Source organism: Asterias rubens, chromosome 13, assembly GCF_902459465.1.
Source record: "Asterias rubens chromosome 13, eAstRub1.3, whole genome shotgun sequence".
NCBI lineage: Eukaryota > Metazoa > Echinodermata > Asteroidea > Forcipulatida > Asteriidae > Asterias > Asterias rubens.
In genome coordinates this window covers 3,921,206-3,941,077 of record NC_047074.1, presented here as the reverse complement: position 1 = coordinate 3,941,077, position 19,872 = coordinate 3,921,206, and the positions used below count along the sequence as shown (strand labels likewise).

Genomic DNA, 19,872 nt, shown 5'->3' with positions numbered 1-19,872 from the left:
TAATCATTTACACATTTAGCGTGGGGCATATTTTTGTTAGGTGTTGATGTTTGTTTGTTTTCGTCTGTTAGATCTTGTGCTCGCCACTGTCTAGCGCAGTACACCTATTATATTAGTATCGTGTATGAATGATTGAAATTAGATTTATACCAAAAAACTAAAACATTCTTTGATACATAACCGTTTGTGGGTAAACAGGCACAGGTGTAAGCACTTATTGTTTATTGTAGAAAGTTAAGTAAAGGATTAGGCTACATCATTGACTGTTGGAACAGAGCTTTAGAGTGTACAGGAGTTTTTGAGAACAGTGGGTGATCTGTAAGCTTTTTTTAAGAAAACATTATTTTGGGGCCGGGACTATACAGGGATAGTTAACAAAGGTACATCGACACATGCATTGAAAAATTGGTTGCGCGTTGTATTTACGTTGTGTTGATAAAAAAACACAGTTAACCAAAAGTACTTCGTTTCAGGGAAGATGTGTTTAGCATCTTACGATAGGCACAGAAATTCTTATTCTCGCGTCCCCCCCCAAAATTTCTCAATGCGTATCACGTCCTCCAATTTAAACTTATTTAATTTATTGTTGCAGTGAAAATCTGTTTGAGACAAAAGGAGGGAGCCACCGAAAGGGCGCTACCAACGGTGGTTACTATACAACTCTTTGGCCTATAACTTGTCTAAAATAATCAGACCGGATGATTTCAGATGCACAATCTCTCAGCAGACAATTGACACACATTTTGCAGCCACATAATACGTGGTGAAAAAAACAACACAATGTGACGAACAAACATTATGCATACACTGCATGCAGACGATGCAAAGTGCAAGTTGACATACTACATCACCTCTGACCATAGACCTTTGCGCAAATACCCATTGCGCAAGCGCTAACTGTTGAATGAGGTGCATGCTGGTCTAGCTAGCATAACTTGATCGCTAGCTAGACCAGCATGCACCTCATTCCACACCTAACGCGCACGTAACGAGTATTTTGCGAACAAGTCTAATCATAAACACAGATATGGAATTAAAGCAACGTTTATCAAATGAAATAATTACATCAACTTAATCGCAGTGGACACTATTGGTTATTACTCAAGATAATTATCAGCATAAAACCTTACTTGGTAACGAGTGATGGGGAGAGGTTGATAGTATAAAACATTGTGAGAAACGGCTCCCTCTGAAGTGACGTAGTTTTTGAGAAAGAAGTAATTTTCCACGAATTTGATTTCGAGACCTCAGATTTAGAATGTGAGGTCTCGAAATCAAGCATCTGAAAGCACACAACTCTGTGACAAGGGTGTTTTTTTCTGTCATTACTATCTCGCAACTTCAACGACCGATTGAGTTCAAATTTTCACAGGTTTGTTATTTTGTGCATATGTTGAGATACAGCAAGTGAGAAGACTGGTCTTTGACAATTACCAATAGTGACTGTCCAGTGTCTTTAAATTATTGGGCCATAGACAAGACCAGTGATTGTCCTTATCCTGTAATAGGGCACCATGTTTAACCAATCTAAGCCAGAAAATGTGAAGTAGACAAAAACATTTCACACTTACAATAAAATGTTACTTTATACAACTTGATTGCAGTATAAAAGGTAAAAAAGCGATGCAATGTGTCCCAATTTAGGTTATAACATTGTGTCCGCCTTTTAAATTGAAATGCGCTAAATTTTAGTATAATATGCAAAAAAAGTAACGAGCAAAGTTTTGTAAATTTTGGACTCGTATTTGATTGTAAGAAGAAGCACGGGTTGCAGGAAACAGTAGCAATACCAAAATTTAACTCAACAACAAATTAAACTGGCACCTGGATAGTTGTTAGAACTAAACACATTAAACCCACTTTTATTAACATTTATTTATCTCTTAAGTCTATTAAAAAATGAAATTGATAAAATGTGGCTTATTGTGGCCAAGTCTATTGCACCATACTCGAATTCTCTTGGCCAAGTCAGCGTGGATACAAATGTTGGTCATTTTCAAGAAATGTTCTGTCTTTGAGTAAAAACTTAACTATAATTGCTTCTTTTCGCCCATGAGTAAATGGGTACCAATGATGACAGAGAATGTTTGGGTAATATCTTTAGTTGGGTGCGCAACATAATAATGACAACATAATACTGTATACTACTCAAGGAGTGTTATTGGTCATGTGACACGGACGTCACTGCATGACGTAGTTGAGTGATGCATCTAGCTGTATCTATGGGTGCGTTCGTTTATCTTCCCTGGGTTATCCCTGGTCTGCCCCGGTGCGTTCGTATAGCTTTTGACGTCATTCCAGGGGCTCACCCAGGTCAGCCCTAGTGCCCTGCTGGTGGAGTGGGTCCCTTGGGGGCTGTCCCCAGGTAAACGACGTCACTACGAGAGCGGTGAGTGGTCGTTCGTTTAGCTCTTTGTAGGGGCTCACCCGAGTGAGCACCGCGAGGTAGACCCAGGGAAGCTAATCGAACGCACCCTATAGTGTCGTTAATGAACAGATGCAAACTTAATAAATTGGTATTCTTAATGTTTAACTTCTTTAATACACTTTGAGTCTTTATTCCTCCCACTGTACGGTGTGTGAGTTGGTTATCCCCAGATCTAGTCCAGTCAGCGTCAGCATCTGTCAAATAAACAAATACAAATTCATTCGAATTATCACATACATTGTGTGCACAGGCTATTGACAATAAATCTACACAAATAATGACCTTTGTAATTATTTAATTTCATTCACTTTTAATGTTGCTGTAATTACAAGACCAAATATTAAAAGTAGAAAACGATACAAATTCTTTTCGTTATCCCCGATGCAAAAGTACCGAGCTCAATGCTTATAAACATTTGTGTAAGTGTAAACAACAAAATATATTCCTTCAGTCCCGATGTAAAAAAAATAACGTGTAAATCGTTGCGGTACCCGCTTCTTATGACTCTAACTGCCCCCGTGCTAGCTTTGTGTTCTAGCGGTAAGACGTCTACTCTAGGGATTCGAACCCGCACTGGTCGTGGGTTCGAATCCCTTGATGTTTTTTAACAGAACTCGACAAATACTGAGTATACAGTGCTTTATACACATCAGTGTATAAGGGTAACATCAAATTAGATGAGTAAATGAGATATTCAACTATACAAAATAGAATACTTTAAACTTTGTGGTACCTTTTTGTCGTCATCGAACTGAAAGTTCTGACTTTGTACTGGGACCCCGTTCGCCATAGCCGTTGTTGGAACGCTCTTTAACCCCATCACGTGTATAGTCTCGAATGCCAATGTATTGCCATATTTGGTGATACTTGGGGTTATCTGAAGGGTTCCCTGTAAACAAAAAGAAGAGGATTCAAGACATTTGTAACAAGTTTCTGTTATTGACCTTCTAATAAACAACAAAAAACGATTTGTTGTTGTTGTCGTTGTACAGATGCGTTTGAGTTCACAAAAAATACGAAAAAAATACACTCCAGTCTTTATCTCCCGGTTCAGAATTGATTTAGATTCCGGTTCCATGGGGACCTATTTCAAGGTTAGTTTGACTTGGAAACGGATCACAAAATGGTATTTGGACTAGGATTCTGCGTCAGATTGACCCATTTCTGGGTCATTCTAACACAGTTTCTTGGTCACACTGACCCAGAATTTGGTCAGGACCTCTATTAAAGAGTTATTATTATCTCAGTTCGTTTAAAATACTTACTAATTATTTCCAATTGACGCCATCTTTACGAGCTACTTTGGTTTTGGATTTGAGCCGTATCAAACTAGAAAGTGGTTTTGTGTGACCATTCAGGGACTTAAATTTGCCAATTAAGATGGCCGAATGTACACTGTGTGACGTCAATGGGAGACTTTAGGGGACTGTATTGGTGGCAGCAGACTCGGTAAGGTAATCATCTTTCGGGCGACGTTAACAATAGACCTTATCGCAAATACCAATGCGCAAGCGCAGACTGTTGAATGAGGTGCATTGTGGGATAGATATGAATCAAATTTGGATACCAGCTAGACCACAATGCACCTAATTCCAAGCTTTACGCGCGCGCCCCGGTATTTGCGAAAAGGTCTATGGTAATATTGCTGGTAAGTCTGCTGCCACCTAGCATTCAAAAGCCTCCAATTTTCTTACCATTCCGCTGGCTTTTTCTACGGAGAATTCCGTAAGAATGTACTCTCCATTGGCTAAAGAATCTGCACAAAGGAGGGAAACAAAATCGATGGCATATGATTATTAAATAACTTCACATTAAAAAGAAATAACAATCGCCGGGAGTGCTAGTGGTGGTGCTCTTTTAATTCCATCATGGAGGTAGCAACCTCCATGATTCCATCTGGACGTAAGACTATAATCTGAACTGTTTGTGCTAATGAAATTGCGGTCTCTGATGAATCTAATACCAGCATTGCTTTTCGCCCTTAAATTATATTAGACTATTAAACACAATTAAGGTACTTACCCCTGGATTCGCCGTCGTCCCAAAACAGTTGACCACTCGCTGATTCGTTTTCATCCAGAGCTACAATCAGCCCCATTGGGTTCATACGGCTAATGTTAAGAGTCAAAACAATTTTGTAAATTACACAAGCTATATTGGTTAAATATGTATTAATTGAACAACTAAGCAGTTTCACTCTGTACTCAAAACTATGTAAAACAATAGGTAGGCCCATCAGAATGGGTGCGTTCGTTTAGCTTCTCTGGGTCGACCCCGGTGTGTGGTGGTTTTTTTTTCCAGGACGAATGTGTGCAGATAGTTACCCACGTTCGTCCTGGAAAAAAAAACCGCCACACACCGGGGTCGACCCAGGGAAGCTAAACGAACGCAGCCATTATCATCGGTTACGTGAAGAAAAATAACATAACGCCCTGTGCACCATCTTATAAATCCTGCCGTCGATTTCACAAAACTCTTCCTAACTTAGGATTAATCTTATGACTTAGGACGAGTCCCAACCCTGCACTGTAGCATGCAGACCTTAAGATTTCTTAGTTAGAACGAGTTACTCGTCTTAACTCGAGATAAGACGAGTCCTAACTCTTTGTGAAATCGACGGCTGGGTCAGAATCGACCCACGTCAGACAGGTTCCTGGAGTGGTCTTACTTACACGTTCGCAGGTGCCTTGAGTAGCCTTACTAACATATACAGCCATACTTTCCAGGAGTGGCATTTAATTACTTGTACATATACATGATAATTAAAGGTTCAAGGTGGCCTTATGTAGCGGTAGTTTAAAGTTCCTAAAGAAGCTATTAGACAGTGATACTTATAACATGTTCTCAGGGTTACTTTACCTGTACACAGTAATTGTTGTAGTAATAATAGGCATGTTCTGGAGTGACCTTACCTATACACAGTGGTATTCGCAGGTTCCTGGAATGGTATCACATATCCACCTCTGATGTGTAGATTAATCGTCATCAAGTCAGCATCAAGCACAGTTGTCGTACCTCGTAGACTAGGGTCTACCTCTTTGCCCTATATATTGATAATGTGGTATGTAACTCATCCAAAAGTAAATTTCGGTTTTTTAATGAAAGACAAAACATGGGATTTGCGGGGTTAACAAACACATTTCATAGACGAGTCTGAGATTATGTAGTAGAAGTTAAATTTGCATCGGGACTATTGTTTGATTTTTACTATATTCCTAATAGAACTCTTCCTCTGTGCTGAATCAGCATAATATGAATGCCGCCAAGGCTAGTTTTACCCATATATTGATGTATGTAAAAGCACTGTATGTTTAGTTTCCCGAGTCCTGAGAAAAATAGTCCAGAGGCGTGTTATCGGATGGGATTCAAAACCACGGTAAAACACGAAAATCAAACCGATATGAATTCGGGACTCGAACCGTGAAAGTTTGTTAATAAACCGTTAGTCTTACCGGTGAATCGTAGTAATCGTACCAACGTGCGTTGGGAATGTAGGCTTCTACGGTAGTTTTTCCCTGGGAAAACAAAAGTAATAATTATGTAGGGTTCAGCACATCATAGTGCAGTATTTCACATAAATATTTGGGAATTTATTCAGAAGATTTGTCTAATAAAAGTGTAGAAAAACACTTTCTCAATGTTACACATTGGGTACTTTCACACATGAACAAGACTTACTGAAACTAAAACATATATAATTGCGATGGACGTACCCATTTGGCACTTCTTAGAAACTGCCATGCAACGGTAAAAGCACAAAACAAAGCACAGAGCATGTTTGCAAACAGATAAAGTCTTGGAACACTACGGTGACTCTTAAAGGTGCCATGGTGAGAACGGTATTGTACTTATACTGAACGAGGAACAGTGATAAACAGACGAGAGTTCAATGCGAGTATATAGTAGGCCCAAATAGTTCTCAGAAAGTCTACATTCAGGCACGGGTAAATGGATACATATATTATTTGGTCACAACAGACTGTTCCAAGCCACTTTTCTTAAGAAGATATTCCTGTTAGATTGTCACAGGTTCCATTCGCACGATGGTTTCGCGCACGTCATTGGTCAAAACTTCCGGTATAGCGAAAGATTTTTGCCGGAGGTCAGGACCACAGACAAAATGTAGCAATGTTGGACAAGATTTTTCAAGGGACCCTCGGCAGTACAAAAATTATAGTATTTCACACGAGGAATGTTTTGTAGAATTTTCCAGCCATTATTTATTATTTAGCAAGTCACTCTCGCCAAATTGCTAGTTTGAAAGGGGCTTACGCAAGCCACACAAATCTTCGATATTCATCGTGCCCATATAATGCGCTTTCAAAAATGGCGGACTCTGTTACTTACCTCTTCGAGTACTGGTGTGATTAGAAACGAGGCTCCCCACAAAAACTGACGGTCTAAGTTCATTCCCAGAGTCTCTGGAAACCTGTAGACAATTAATACAATTAATTTACATGGGTTTTGAGACATTGCATGGTGAGGTATCAATGTATAATATTGTTAAGTTTGCGGAATCATATTTGCTGGGTCCTACTACTTGCCGTCAACTCGCCGTCAACTCACTTCTCCGGTCATTAATGTTGATGAGCCTATGAAGTGTTTCAACGAACATAGCACAGCTACGGCTACGACTGTTGATATGTGTATCGCTAACGACGTCCTTTAGTTCAACGCACGACGACGCATTAATCATAGCCGTAGCCGTATTGAGCCGCTAATTCGGACACGACTTAATTGTATAGAATTGACGACACTGACAAAATTAGAAATTTTACAGAAAATGATACAATCAGTTTACTCGTGTAATATTGGTCTTGCAACTGTTGTTCCCGTCGTCGTAGCCTCGTAGAACAGCGTGTACAAGAACGGTAGGAGCTTGTAGCGAATTTCAAGGACCTTTTTGACGTTGGCTGAGAATACGTCATCAAATGCTGCTGGATGTTGCGCCTGGAAAAGAGTTTAACCATTATGGCAAAGTTTTATAGAAGAAAGTTGCACACGGATGTAAAAATACTGAAATGTTTTGTGAATTGGATCATTCTTTGGAACGCTAGGTGGCGGCAGACTTACCAGGAAGGTTTTCATTGTATAATTAGTTCAAACATTTGTCTCCATAAATTGGCGTGCTCCGTTAGTTCACGGCGTATAAGGAAAACCGTACAATTTCGAGGCATATGTGTGTTTATCTTTATATTCTACTATTGAAACATCTTTTTAACCATGATGCATTTCGTAACAAACGGTTTCAAACGCTTTTTATACCAACTCGCCCGATCCAAGGCAACGTGTCCCTTTAAAATTTCCTCTCCTGACCCCCCCCCCCCAATCATTCCAGAATATTCCACACAACCTTAACTCCAGTTAATGTACTAACCGGCCAGTCTCTTCCATTGTGGTTCCTTGCGAAGGGATAGAAGGCACCAACTTGACTCCAGCGTAGACACATCTCGTAGGTAGCCGCATACCAAAAGCCGCATATATCAGAACCAGTCTGAAAAGTACGAATTTTGTAAATGGTCCTTTATAAACTGACAAATCGTTATAGTTAGAAATGCATAACTGCAAAACTTTTTATTATGACACGCCGTATAACGAATCAGATAAATTGGTACCCATTGCTTATCGTATACTCTCTAAATGCAAAGGAGTGAAAAAGCACTCTTTGGAGAGTGTTTTTCACTCCTTTACATTATTTTAGAGAGTAGGATTCGAATGGTCAGAATCATCACCATATGATTTTTTGGTGGTCTAATTTAAGGCATGAGTTCTACTCGTTATTAGAGACCTTTTAAAACCGGGAAATGATATCATAAATTGGTGCAGAGGTGAAGCAGAGCTTCAGTTCACGATTGCTCTTCTCGGTTGCGCTCAAATGGTTTTTGTTGATATGTGTCTAAATATGCATTGTCTTAAAGGCAGTGGACACTATTGGTAATTACTCAAAATAATTGTTAGCGTAAAAACTTACTTGGTAACGAGTAATGGAGAGTTGTTGATAGTATAAAACATTGTGAGAAACGGCTCCCTCTAAAGTAACGTAGTTTTCGAGAATGAAGTAATTTTCCACTCAAATATTTAAATTTGATTTCGAGACCTCAGAATTAGGTTTTTTATTGTCTCGAAAAATCAAGCATGTGAAAGCACACAACTTCGTGTGAAAATGGTGGTTTTTCTTTTATCTCGCAACTTTGATGACCAATTAGCATAAATTTTCACAGTTGTTATTGTATGCATTATGTTGAGATACACCAAGTGAGAAGACTGGTCTTTGATAATTACCACTAGTGTCCACTGTAAAGAAATAACTTACGTATGTAAAGCCGAAGAGACTGAATTCCAGCATTCCTGAGGAGAAGAATAATAGGGTATTTTTTATAATGGTTAAAATGTACGTTTTCGAAATCGAAAATGGCTATTCGTTCGGTTACTGATAATTTATTGACAAGGTTGTCGAATACGTAATGAATTTGCCTTGATTGTTGGTTGGTTTTAGACTAAGGGCAAAATGTTAAGGGACCATGTTCCATGAAGGTAGCATAACAGCCCCCAAAATTGCTGTTAGCGGCTGTATTGCCACATACTTTACACTGTTTGGACGGCTGTCCCACTTATTTTGTTAAGCAAAGAAACGTACTTTATTACGCTAAACGTTATATGCCATTAGATTGAGAATCATCTTACTGACCGACAATACTCCAAGGCATCTGACGCCATTGGCTCTGATTGTCCCCTAGCCAGTGACCGGTGTACGCTCCGCTCCCAACGTACGTCGAACGGGAAAGAACCATGCTTCGTTTGGTTGGGAAGACGGTCTTCAGTGCCCTACAATGTCGGGATAAATGAAGACGAAATGATGTAAATGTTTGGTCATTGCTTCATATTTTACCGCATATTGCTACTCAATGATGGGAATTATCGTATAGATTTTTAACGTTGATGGACTCTTTTTTGTATATAAATCTTGTGTAAAATTTGATATGAAAAAAGAAAAGGAAAGAACAGTTCAAGGGAATTAATAATAACGGACCCCCTAAAGGGGCATATGCTCAAAAAACATGTTGGTTCCTTAATTCTTGCAATAAAAATCATTTCGTGCTCACGAAAATATTTCGTGCACTCAAAATAAATTGTTTGGTACCACCATGACTTCGAGCCCACGTACCGACTTTGAGATCAGGAAAATAATTATTTTGAGGGCACTCAATCATTTATTTCTGTTTACAAAATGATTTCGTTTGCACAAAATGATTGCGAGCGCACACAATAAGAACTCAAATTGTTTCTTGATAGAATTATATAAACTTGTTTTCATCGTAGCCCCCCCCCCCCCATGTCACATTAGGGACTCAATGGTCACCGCAAAGAAGGAACAACCAAATTTTGTACATTGTAGATGATACTCACTCGTGTGTAGCAACAGACATGCTGTGTCCATACAGACTGTGTAGATTGTAATGGTTCCCCAAATACTGTTTGGCATCCATACAGATTGTTTTATCATAGAGTCCACGTTTACCATCTTGCATGATGCGACCAAGAATGTCTGGAAAGATAGTATGAGTTACAACATGAAATATAGTGCAAAATGACTTTGGGAAGAAATGCTTATTCAAACTGAAATTAACATAATTAGTTTTCAGACGATTACAGTCATGTCCCTTCTCTAATATAAATGTGGATGTGCGTTGTCAAGAATTTGTTTTACAAACATACTTATTTCGATTGGCACTTTGAAACAAGCTATATATATAAGCAGCAGTGATTACTCGACTCTGACAGTTAAAATAACTGGGTCGATTTCACGAAGAGTTGGGACAAGTCCTATCTAAAGACATAGTCCTATGAGATATATAAAACTTATGGCTAGTCCTAAGTTAGGACTAGTAACTCGTCCTGACTCGAGATAAGACTATTCCTAATTCTTTGTGAAATCCACCCCTGGACACATTTGGATTGTCAAAGACCAGTATTCTCACTTTGGGTATCACAGGACATGCATCATCATCATCAGGCCATCTTGTCAGATGATGCCTGCAGAGGTCGTCCTTCAGCACGGGCGTGCCTTCGTGCACGACGCTCCTCCTGGCTCTGTGCCCATGCATCTTGTATATGCCCAGCGCCCTGTTGGACAAGCCGTCGCCAAGCAGTCCGGTCTTTTGCCAGGCATTCCCAGTCATCTGGTATACCCGCTGCTCTTATGGTTCTCTGTACCACATCTTTGTAGCGGAGCAGAGGGCGTCCACGGGTGCGCTTCCCTAAGGACAACTCGCTGTATAGAAGGGCATCTGAATATAGATGGTTCTATGTGTTTGGCCAATAGTGTATTTTCAGTATTTAATGTAAACTTACTTGGAAGATAGGGAGGATTGTTGATTGTGTTTTCCTCGCATCCAGTTTGCGACCCTGCCACGAAGTTCGACGGCTCGTTCATGTCCTTAGAAAAAAACAAAAACAAAAACCACAAGTAGATCAGGAAAAAAAATTACTCATGATGAGCCAACACTAAACCCAAGCTGTTCTGGTCATCCTAAATACATTACTTTAAGCTTTGTTAAATAATGTGCAACGTATGAGAAACCATACTTTTCTATCGCACGCAGCAATGCATTCATGAAATGATTTCAACTATAGCTCCTTAGGAGTATGCAGCCCCAGCAACAAAACTTGCACACGTTTAGCTATTAAATCGTATGTTAATCGCAGATGAGAAATTATTGGTAAAAGTTGTTATTTTATTTTTTACTAAAGGATACAAGAGTTCTAATTCAGGATAGCAGGTGATTCATTTGAGAAGAGTCATTTTTCTCTAGCCTGAATATCTGACGCAGTCTTGAGAAACTGCCTTTATGACCTCCCGGTTGTCTAGTGTTTCAGGTCACTCTTGCGTTGACCTCTTTTGTTTCCACGTCTTAAAGTGGTACCGGTATGTGATACCTAAAATATTTACAATCTTATTGTTAATGAGTGCGTTCGTTTAGCTTCCCTGGGTCATCCCCGGTCTGCCCCGGTGCGTTCGAATAGCTTTTGACGTCATTCCAGGGGCTCACCCAGGTCAGCCCCCAGTGCCCTACTTGTGGAGTGGGTCACTTGGGGGCTTGTCCCAGGTAAACGAAGTCACTACGACAGCGGTGAGTGGTCGTTCGTTTAGCTCTTGTCAGGGGGGGCTCACCCGAGTGAGGAAGCTAAACGAACGCACCCATAGTAAAAGTCGGCAGTTGATCACTGCATGTAAATGCTTAGCCAATGAAGCCATTGGTTTTGTATTAGACCAGTGCCTGTCTTTCAGTCTGGCGTGTGTTGTGTTGCTTTCAGTGGCTTTTTTCGATGTGAGGGCATGACCATTGTCATCAATAAATTGTTTCGTGTACGAAATAATTTCAAGTGCATGAAACGTTTTCGAGGGCAGGAAATGATTTTGAGCGCACAAAACAATCGAGTGCACAAATTAACAGGATGAAATGATTGCGAGCGCACGAAATAAAGAAAGAAAACCATGTGTTGGTATATGTGAACTTATTATCATCATAGTTCATTTATGGGCTAGGATAGTCTTCGCAAAGAGACAGTTTAGTTATAACCAGTGAATTTATCCTTAGCTTACAATCCATAGAGCGTCGTAGGCGATTTCATCATGGAAGCTGTCACATAAGCTTGTCCACCAGGAGGTAGCACTGGGATCGGTGAAATCAGGGTATACACTGGCGTTGACTGCCGGCCAAACCTTATCATGAATCAATAAAAATGAACATAATAAATACAGCAAATGTTAAAAAAATAAAAAAACATTCGCAACAAATGTTTTAATTTCTATCAAAACTGGTCACCAGCAATGTACACCGCATAACTTTTTTGGGATGGTGACCTTTTTTAGCTCAAGTTCCTCTATGATTCATGCGCTGTAATCGTAAAAAAACACTGCGTTTTATTATTTGTGGAACCCTGTTTCAAACTGTGGCATTCTGTTTTGTTTTGAATTTATGGCTTTCCAAGGGAACCTCGGTTGGTAAAAACTTGGGTTGTCACGTTGCAGTAGAAAGATCTATTATGCTATAAACCTCGATGTGAACTTTTGACACTCATAATAAGGTTCAACTCGCTTTTGTTCCATTTTGGATTATACAATTACCTCTCCTTCCAAAACCTGTCCGTCTGGGGTTTTAATGAAGATGTCCTGAGTTAGTCCCGTATCATACGCTTCGTAACCCACCTCTTTACCGATACAATGGTCCTGCAAAACAAGATAATTTTTATCATAAAACCTACTTGGTAACAGGCAGTGGGGAGCTGTTGATAGGTTAACACATTGTGAGAAACGGCTCCCTCTGAAGTAACGTAGTTTTCGCGAAAGAAGTAATTTCCCACGAATTTGATTTTGAGACCTCAGATTTAGAATTTGAGGTCTCGAAATCAAGCATCTGAAAGAACACAACTTCGTGTGACAGGGGTAATATTACTTTCATTATTATTTTGCATCTTCGACGACCAATTGAGCTCAAATTTTCTCAGGTTTTTTACTTTATGCAAGTGAGAAGACTGGTCTGTGACAGTAACCAATAGTGTCCACTGTCTTTAATAAAATGTTAAATTTGCACTCAGGAGAGAAAGAATATTAATTTGGTTTTACCCATATACATCGATGTGTGTTAGCACTGTATACTCAGTACTTTCCCGAGCTCTGTGAAAAACAAATATCATAGGCCAGTTTGTGTAAAACTAAGTGGGCGTTGGCTACAGTAAACTGTAGTGGTAACGGGTGTCTTTGTCGTTGTCAGTGACATTGTGTCTTCCACAATAACAATTACCTTAGTCACTGTTGCCTTCAGTGACAGTTATTTAAAATTGTCGCGGTCAAAATGTTCACCATTGATCTGAGCGAACATCGTTATCACAAATTATTGTCTATTATTTATAATGAGAAAACCAAAGATGGACAAAGTTAATCACTGTAGCTCGTAAGCCTGAGCAAATCTGTAATCAAAGGTGCTTGCTTTGTCAAAAAGAATACTGGGTTTTCTATAGGGCTCTTTTTACAAATCGTAGTGCACGGGACTTGCGGCTTAATGCCCCATCCGAAGGACAAACATCTTGCTCAATGACACACTTCACACGACTGGGACTATAGAACCCACACTATGCTGATCAGAAACACCATGCAGAGAGGGTCCGGTGCTTGTAACCATATATGGCCACAACATTCCACTAAACGTTGTGATCGCAATTGTCAGCAATAGTTGTATTTGGTACTAACTCCGGTTGTATAAATCTCTTAGAGCTTACCAGTATAATAATGTAACGTTGTCCACGGGCGTGCAAATCGTCCACAAAGTCTGACAGATTCTGAGTGCCGTAATTGGTTTCATCCACCGTGAAATCCATATATCGATCCATGTAATCGATATCACCATATAGAACATCCTGATAAAAACAAATATGGAATAACACTCACATGTTGAAGGCACCGGACACATTGGTAATTACTCAAAATAACTGTTGGCATAAAAACTTACTTGGTAATGAGCAATGGGGAATTATCACTGTATTGGATAAATTCACATACAACAAGTGTTAACAACAAAGCTATAGTTTCCTTTGTCATCCAGCATAATTAATATCAATTTTTTTAGTGCATTTGTTCAAAGTATTACCATGGGAATTTCGGCGTCTCTCATCTCCTTGACAACCTGTTTGACACGATCCAGTGAATTGTAGTTCCATCGGCTTAATTGGAACCCCAATGCCCAGTATGGTGGCATGGCCGGCCTACCTACTGCCTATAAGGAGCAAATTAAATCAAACCAATTCACCAATTAAATGGATTTCTACAATTGATAATTTCAAGACACGACAACTTAATCGCACACCATTTTGAAACATGCTGTAATTTTTTATAGTATGGTAAATGTGTGCTAAAAGCTAATACAGACATCTTTCGTGAACACAGGATCGATGGGACTGGCCAACGCACCTCTCCACAACAGGAACAATGTACACGAGGACACGAAAAAACAACAGACTTTTAAATTTGGACTTTAAAATGTACTCTTTATAAGACCCTCGTTGTGTTGAGTAGTGTTCAAGTAGTAGTATAGGGTCAACTCTACTCCTCTCGTACTACTCACAAGTACCCGTAATCGCGTACTTCTATGCCACCCTTCTAGTACGTTGCATAATAATTGGTACTCGACTGAAACGCACGTGACTACAAAACTGGAATGACTAGTCTTGTTTTTTATATTATATATTTATTGGTTTATTTCATAAAACACTACAAAGGAATGAACAGTAGGGCAACCGATATGGTTGAATTGCACTAGAACATGTACAATAATAAAACAATTCTTCAAAATGAGCCAAAAGGTTAAACAGTTTTAACACACAATAGGTAAATAGCAAGTATTAAAAACAACAAACAATCAACCAGCAATTAATCAAAAAGAAAGAGACAAAAAAAACCCCGTAATCTAGGGACACATTGTAGATAAAGTAGACTTGACACAAGTTGTCAGTCCCATCGCCTAACGTCAGAAAACTCCTCCAAAACCCAACCTGTGCCACGGAACTAGAATAGCTACATTTCGACGGCGGATATATAGGGACCACTTGCACGAGTACGGGACTTGAGTCAAGTCTAGGTAAATAGTAGCTGGGAGACCTACGTATTAATTAAGAGCAAAGTGGAGACATACTGTTAAATTCAATTAAATTAAATTCAAGAATACACTTATTTCCATACTGTCATAAAAAAGAATAACAACAGTTACATGTATTGCGGAGTAAAGCAAAACATATCATTAAGTAACAGTAAACATAATAAATATATAAATAAGTACGAGGCCGTTTTGGTAAGCATGAGCTTGTAAAAAACAGTTAGACAGACAAGAAAACAAGACAACCAGACAGACAGACATACAGACAAATAAAACAACAGGTATTTGTTTCCTACCTCTGTGTACTGCGTCACTAGATTCTCTGGGGTTGGTCCTAGGAATATGTAGAAATCTAAAACTCCACCGATTGTACGGTAGGTCAGGGCTGGTGAAGGCTGCAAGGTGACATCTAAGGAATAAATAAAAAACGCACAACTCGTTGTTCAATGAGCACAATGCTGTCATTAAAGACATCGATGCATGCACAACGAACATTCTAACGATTTTTTTTAAGTTCAAAAATGAAAAACTTCATAATTGAAGTTACACTGCAACTCTGAGTATTTCCCTGACTTCTAAGAGAATACGCTTGATAATTTAAAGTTTGAGTGGCAAGGGCAATGTAGTTTATTCGCTGATTTTTAACAACATAGAATGGTTCGCTGTTACAAGGGAACACTGCATTGACTCGTACACAAATGAGCCTTAGTCTGTCGTCTAGTAATAATTATTGTTTAAAGGCAGTGGTGGACACTATTGGTAATTGTCAAAGACTAGTCTTCACAGTTGGTGTATCTCAACATATGCATAAAATAACAAACCTGTGAAAATTTGAGCTCAATCGGTCGTCGAATTTGCGAGATAATAATGAAAGAAAAAAACACCCTTGTCACACGAAGTTGTGTGCTTTCTGATGCTTGATTTCGAGACCTCAAATTCTAAACTTGAGGTCTCGAAATCAAAATCGTGGAAAATTACTTCTTTCTCAAAAACTACGTCACTTCAGAGGGAGCTGTTTCTCACAATGTTTTATACCATCAACCTCTCCCCATTACTTGTAATCAAGAAAGGTTTTATGATGGTAATTATTTTGAGTAATTACCAATAGTGTCCACTGCCTTTAAAGACATCGATGTGCGCACGCAACGAATGTTCTAACGAAATTGTTTTAACTTAAAAATGAAAAACTTCATTCTTTCATCCGAACTCAAATAACTACAATAACCCTTAGTGCGTTACACTGCAAGTTAGCAACTGGCTTAAGCATTTTTTTAAATAGAAATTACTCTGCCTATGAATTTAGTTAAAATCCTATTTTCCCTAACTTCTTAGAGAAAAAGCTTGAAAAACGCAAATAAAGTTTGAGTAGCTAAGGCAAGGTAATTCATTTGCTGGATTTTTAACAACATAGAGTGGTCCGCTGTCTCAAGGGATCACCCCCATTGACTCGTACACACTTGAGCATTAGTCTGTCGTGTAGTGATAACAATGTTTAACGCATCTGACTGCCACTTGTGTGAATATTCATGGGTCCATTCATGTAATGGTGAAGTACAGTCTCTCGACCATCATGAAGACTGTGGGATTGATATCAGTTAGTTTATCCCTCGGTGTATGACTAGTACTGAGATAAGCATTACCAGTTGTCAAATGGCATGAATTTTATTATTAAACGTCATAAATGGATTATAAACATGTAATTAATCGTACCCATGGCATTGCTGTTCAAGAAGAGGATGCTGTGAGCGTTGTTACCGCGTTCTTCAATACACATGTGATAAGGATGATGGCCGTACAGATTCCATTCATCCTGAACAAATTGGATAAAACAGAAGAACAGTTTAGGATAATAATGCCTGTGATAGTCACTTATTAGTTACATACCATTAACACTTCTGGAGCTGTCCTCCTAAATTAAATCCGTTTTCGGGGATATTTTTTAAAATGGTTAGGCCTATGTCCAAACGAGAATTGAAAATGGACCAACTGCATTTTCCCATTGTTCGTGTTTTTATTCATTTGCTTCACCTATGTTCGTGTAAAGCACTGTGGCAAAAGAGCGCTTTATCTATTTGCACATTTATAAGGTGCTATTTCATCAAGATCATAGCGCACATGAAAGCAATTAACATGGAAAAGGGTCGGTCTTTAGATGTTCACGAAATGTAGATGAAGTAACAGGATTTGTTTTGACAGTAGTAAGATTGTTCCATTTACCCAGCTACCTGAAAGCTGTTTACTTAGAAATGTTGTCTGATCGGGGAACATTCAAGCGAGTGATGTCAAGTGTGGACCTAAGAAATCGAGGTGGGGTGAAATGTGACAGTAAAGTATATTAATATTACTGCTGGTAACCATCGCTGCGAAACAACCATATGAAATGGGAGACTTTGGAACGCTAGGTGGCAGTAGACAAGGTTATGCAGTAACTCACCACAGGTGCAACGTCCCTTGAAAACATGGTCCATGTCTTGTAGTCCACATCGTGCAGGAATCTCTGGTGATTGTGCTCCCCGAAGCCATACACGTACTTGGAAGGTAGTTTGGTGGACAGTTGAAGAAACTGATCCTCATAGGTGAGCCCACCAACAGAAGAATCAAATCTGTGTCCAATGAATAATAACTAGTTCTTATAAGGCGCAGTTTAAATTAAAGTCTTAACATTAAAACCATGGTCATCGGGCCAATGGGGAGTATACAATCCGGGCAACCGTATAGCGGCATATTTGGTATTTTACCTCTTCTTCCACCTCTGGGACCACGGTTCAAATCCAGCCGGGGCACTATGTGTATTGGGTTTTACCTGACTGCGTGGGTTTTCCCTGGAACAATTCTCTGGGGTTTTCCTCCCACATCTGACGGAAACTGATTTTCAAACCTTCATTTTCTTCTCCTCATTGGGGTCTTGGCTAGTACAATGATAAAGTTCACTTTTCTGAGGGTCATGAAATGTACATTGGTTGTTAGGGGGAGAAGAAAACTAAATAGCCTTACATAAGAACACCCGTGCTTTTCCGTCTGACTTGGATACTGAACGGGTTGCTTTTGTAACTGACTTCATACATAGGATCCGACGGCTGTTTGTTGGGCTTGTCAATCACAAGAGGAACTTCAAACCGAGGTGAATCGGCATCCGTTATCTGTTTAAACGGAAAAAGGAAACATCACATAAAAATGCTGCTCAAACCGTAGTTTCTTTTTATTTCAGAAATAACTCCTCAATTCTCGCTATATAGACGATGTGACCTCTGACGTCACTCGAAAACCATAACATGATTCGCGCGCACACCGCTGGGCAAAACCTTTCTGTTTTTGGCAGCCAGCTAGAAAGTGTTTGCAATCTTACCATGACTACGCGTCTTTTTGCCCGGCGAAACATGACGTATACAGTGCTTTGTCAACAGAGGGCGGTTTGAATGTAAACATGGGTCACATCGTCTATACCTAGCCAACTAACTTTCAAACTGTTTGGTAGCAAAAATCATGTACCCCCTGACTTCAAGAAGTGCACTCTAAATTGGTCGTAATTTATTGGTCCAAAGACCCAGAATCTGTGAAACTGACGCCGGATCCAACATTTCTACCAGTTTCCGTGCCACTGCCCAGACCCCTGGGGCCCAAAAATCATTTAGTGCTAACCATAAGGGGTATCTTGTTTTGGTGTCTTTTTAAAATTTTATAAATTTGGTCACCCTGTTTTTTTTAATGTTATTTACATTAAAGGCAGTATTAACACTATTGGTAATTACTCAAAATAGTTATTCGCATAAAACCTTACTTGGTAGCGAGTGATGGGGAGAGGTTGATAATATAAAAAGTAATGTAGTTTTAGAGAAAGAAGTAATTTTCCACAAATTTGTTTTCGATACCTCAGAATTAGAATTTGAGGTCTCAAAATCAAGCATCTGATGAAAGCACAAAACTTCGTGTGACCAGTGTGTTTTTTTCTTTCATTGTTATCTCGCAACTTCGACGACAAATTGAGCTCAAATTTCACAGGTTTCTTATTTTATGCATATGTTGAGATACACCAAGTGAGAAGACTGGTCTTTTGGCAATTACCAATAGTGTCCAGTTTCTATAACATGTTTTGTAAGTGAACAATTTGGACACGCAGTTCTTAAACTTCAGGCAAATTTGGACACCCTTTTACCAAATTCTGGCTAAAACCCTGACCGAAATATGGGTCACTTTTAGTGTGTTGAGTCTTGAGAGATGGCAATTGGGGACTTAAGAGAACACTTGGTGGTACGCAAACAATGGAAGTTTACCTGGTAAGTCAGCTGCCAATTAGCAGTCAAAAGTCTACGGTTCATCTAATCGAAGTATTAATAAAATCAAGTCTGGTTAAGCAAAGTTGTCCATTTCGGGAAAATTACCTTGAAATGAAGTCGAGAATCCGTCTGAAACTCCACCTCTACTTTTAGATTCATGACGTCATTACCATATCGGCTCGGCACACCATCTAACCTGCTCAGGTATGCCTCCCAACCCAGGTCAGTATTCACTGGTAGCCGTGTCATCTGATAACCATAGGTCAATGGGTAGAAACACTCAGGAGCCTTGGCTAGAGTTGCTGGTTTCCAGAAGCAGCCTCGCTCCTCACAGAGATTCTTGCTCGGCGTGACGTCAAGATCAGGGTAGCAGTCAAATCTACAGAGTACGCAATTTGTTTTTATTATAGGGTTCCTTCAGCCTATTTCACTTTCATGCACTAAACGATTTTGCCTCTTCAGTTCAAATTCATTAAATTTAACTTTGAGACATGCACATTCTCACCATCATAGACCTTTT

At 39.4% G+C, this 19,872-nt stretch overlaps 1 protein-coding gene across 1 annotated transcript in view; it reads right to left on the bottom strand.

Moving 5' to 3' along the window:
• LOC117298641 (sucrase-isomaltase, intestinal-like) overlaps window positions 1-19,589 on the bottom strand; it is a 42,760-nt gene extending 23,171 nt beyond the window's left edge. The window contains exons 1-22 of the mRNA XM_033781958.1: window positions 19,458-19,589; window positions 18,073-18,218; window positions 17,513-17,681; window positions 16,789-16,888; window positions 15,375-15,487; window positions 14,077-14,202; window positions 13,709-13,846; window positions 12,558-12,659; window positions 12,033-12,152; window positions 10,781-10,865; window positions 9,836-9,974; window positions 9,117-9,253; window positions 8,742-8,776; window positions 7,782-7,922; window positions 7,230-7,378; window positions 6,776-6,857; window positions 5,881-5,943; window positions 5,341-5,471; window positions 4,451-4,539; window positions 4,123-4,184; window positions 3,162-3,317; window positions 2,570-2,622 (exon numbers count right to left, since the gene is read on the bottom strand). Coding sequence (XP_033637849.1) covers window positions 2,570-2,622; window positions 3,162-3,317; window positions 4,123-4,184; window positions 4,451-4,539; window positions 5,341-5,471; window positions 5,881-5,943; window positions 6,776-6,857; window positions 7,230-7,378; window positions 7,782-7,922; window positions 8,742-8,776; window positions 9,117-9,253; window positions 9,836-9,974; window positions 10,781-10,865; window positions 12,033-12,152; window positions 12,558-12,659; window positions 13,709-13,846; window positions 14,077-14,202; window positions 15,375-15,487; window positions 16,789-16,888; window positions 17,513-17,681; window positions 18,073-18,218; window positions 19,458-19,511 — 2,390 coding nt within the window. The 5' untranslated portion in view covers window positions 19,512-19,589. The remainder of the gene's footprint in view (window positions 1-2,569; window positions 2,623-3,161; window positions 3,318-4,122; window positions 4,185-4,450; window positions 4,540-5,340; window positions 5,472-5,880; window positions 5,944-6,775; window positions 6,858-7,229; window positions 7,379-7,781; window positions 7,923-8,741; window positions 8,777-9,116; window positions 9,254-9,835; window positions 9,975-10,780; window positions 10,866-12,032; window positions 12,153-12,557; window positions 12,660-13,708; window positions 13,847-14,076; window positions 14,203-15,374; window positions 15,488-16,788; window positions 16,889-17,512; window positions 17,682-18,072; window positions 18,219-19,457) is intronic.
• Between the last annotated feature and the right edge of the window lie 283 nt (window positions 19,590-19,872).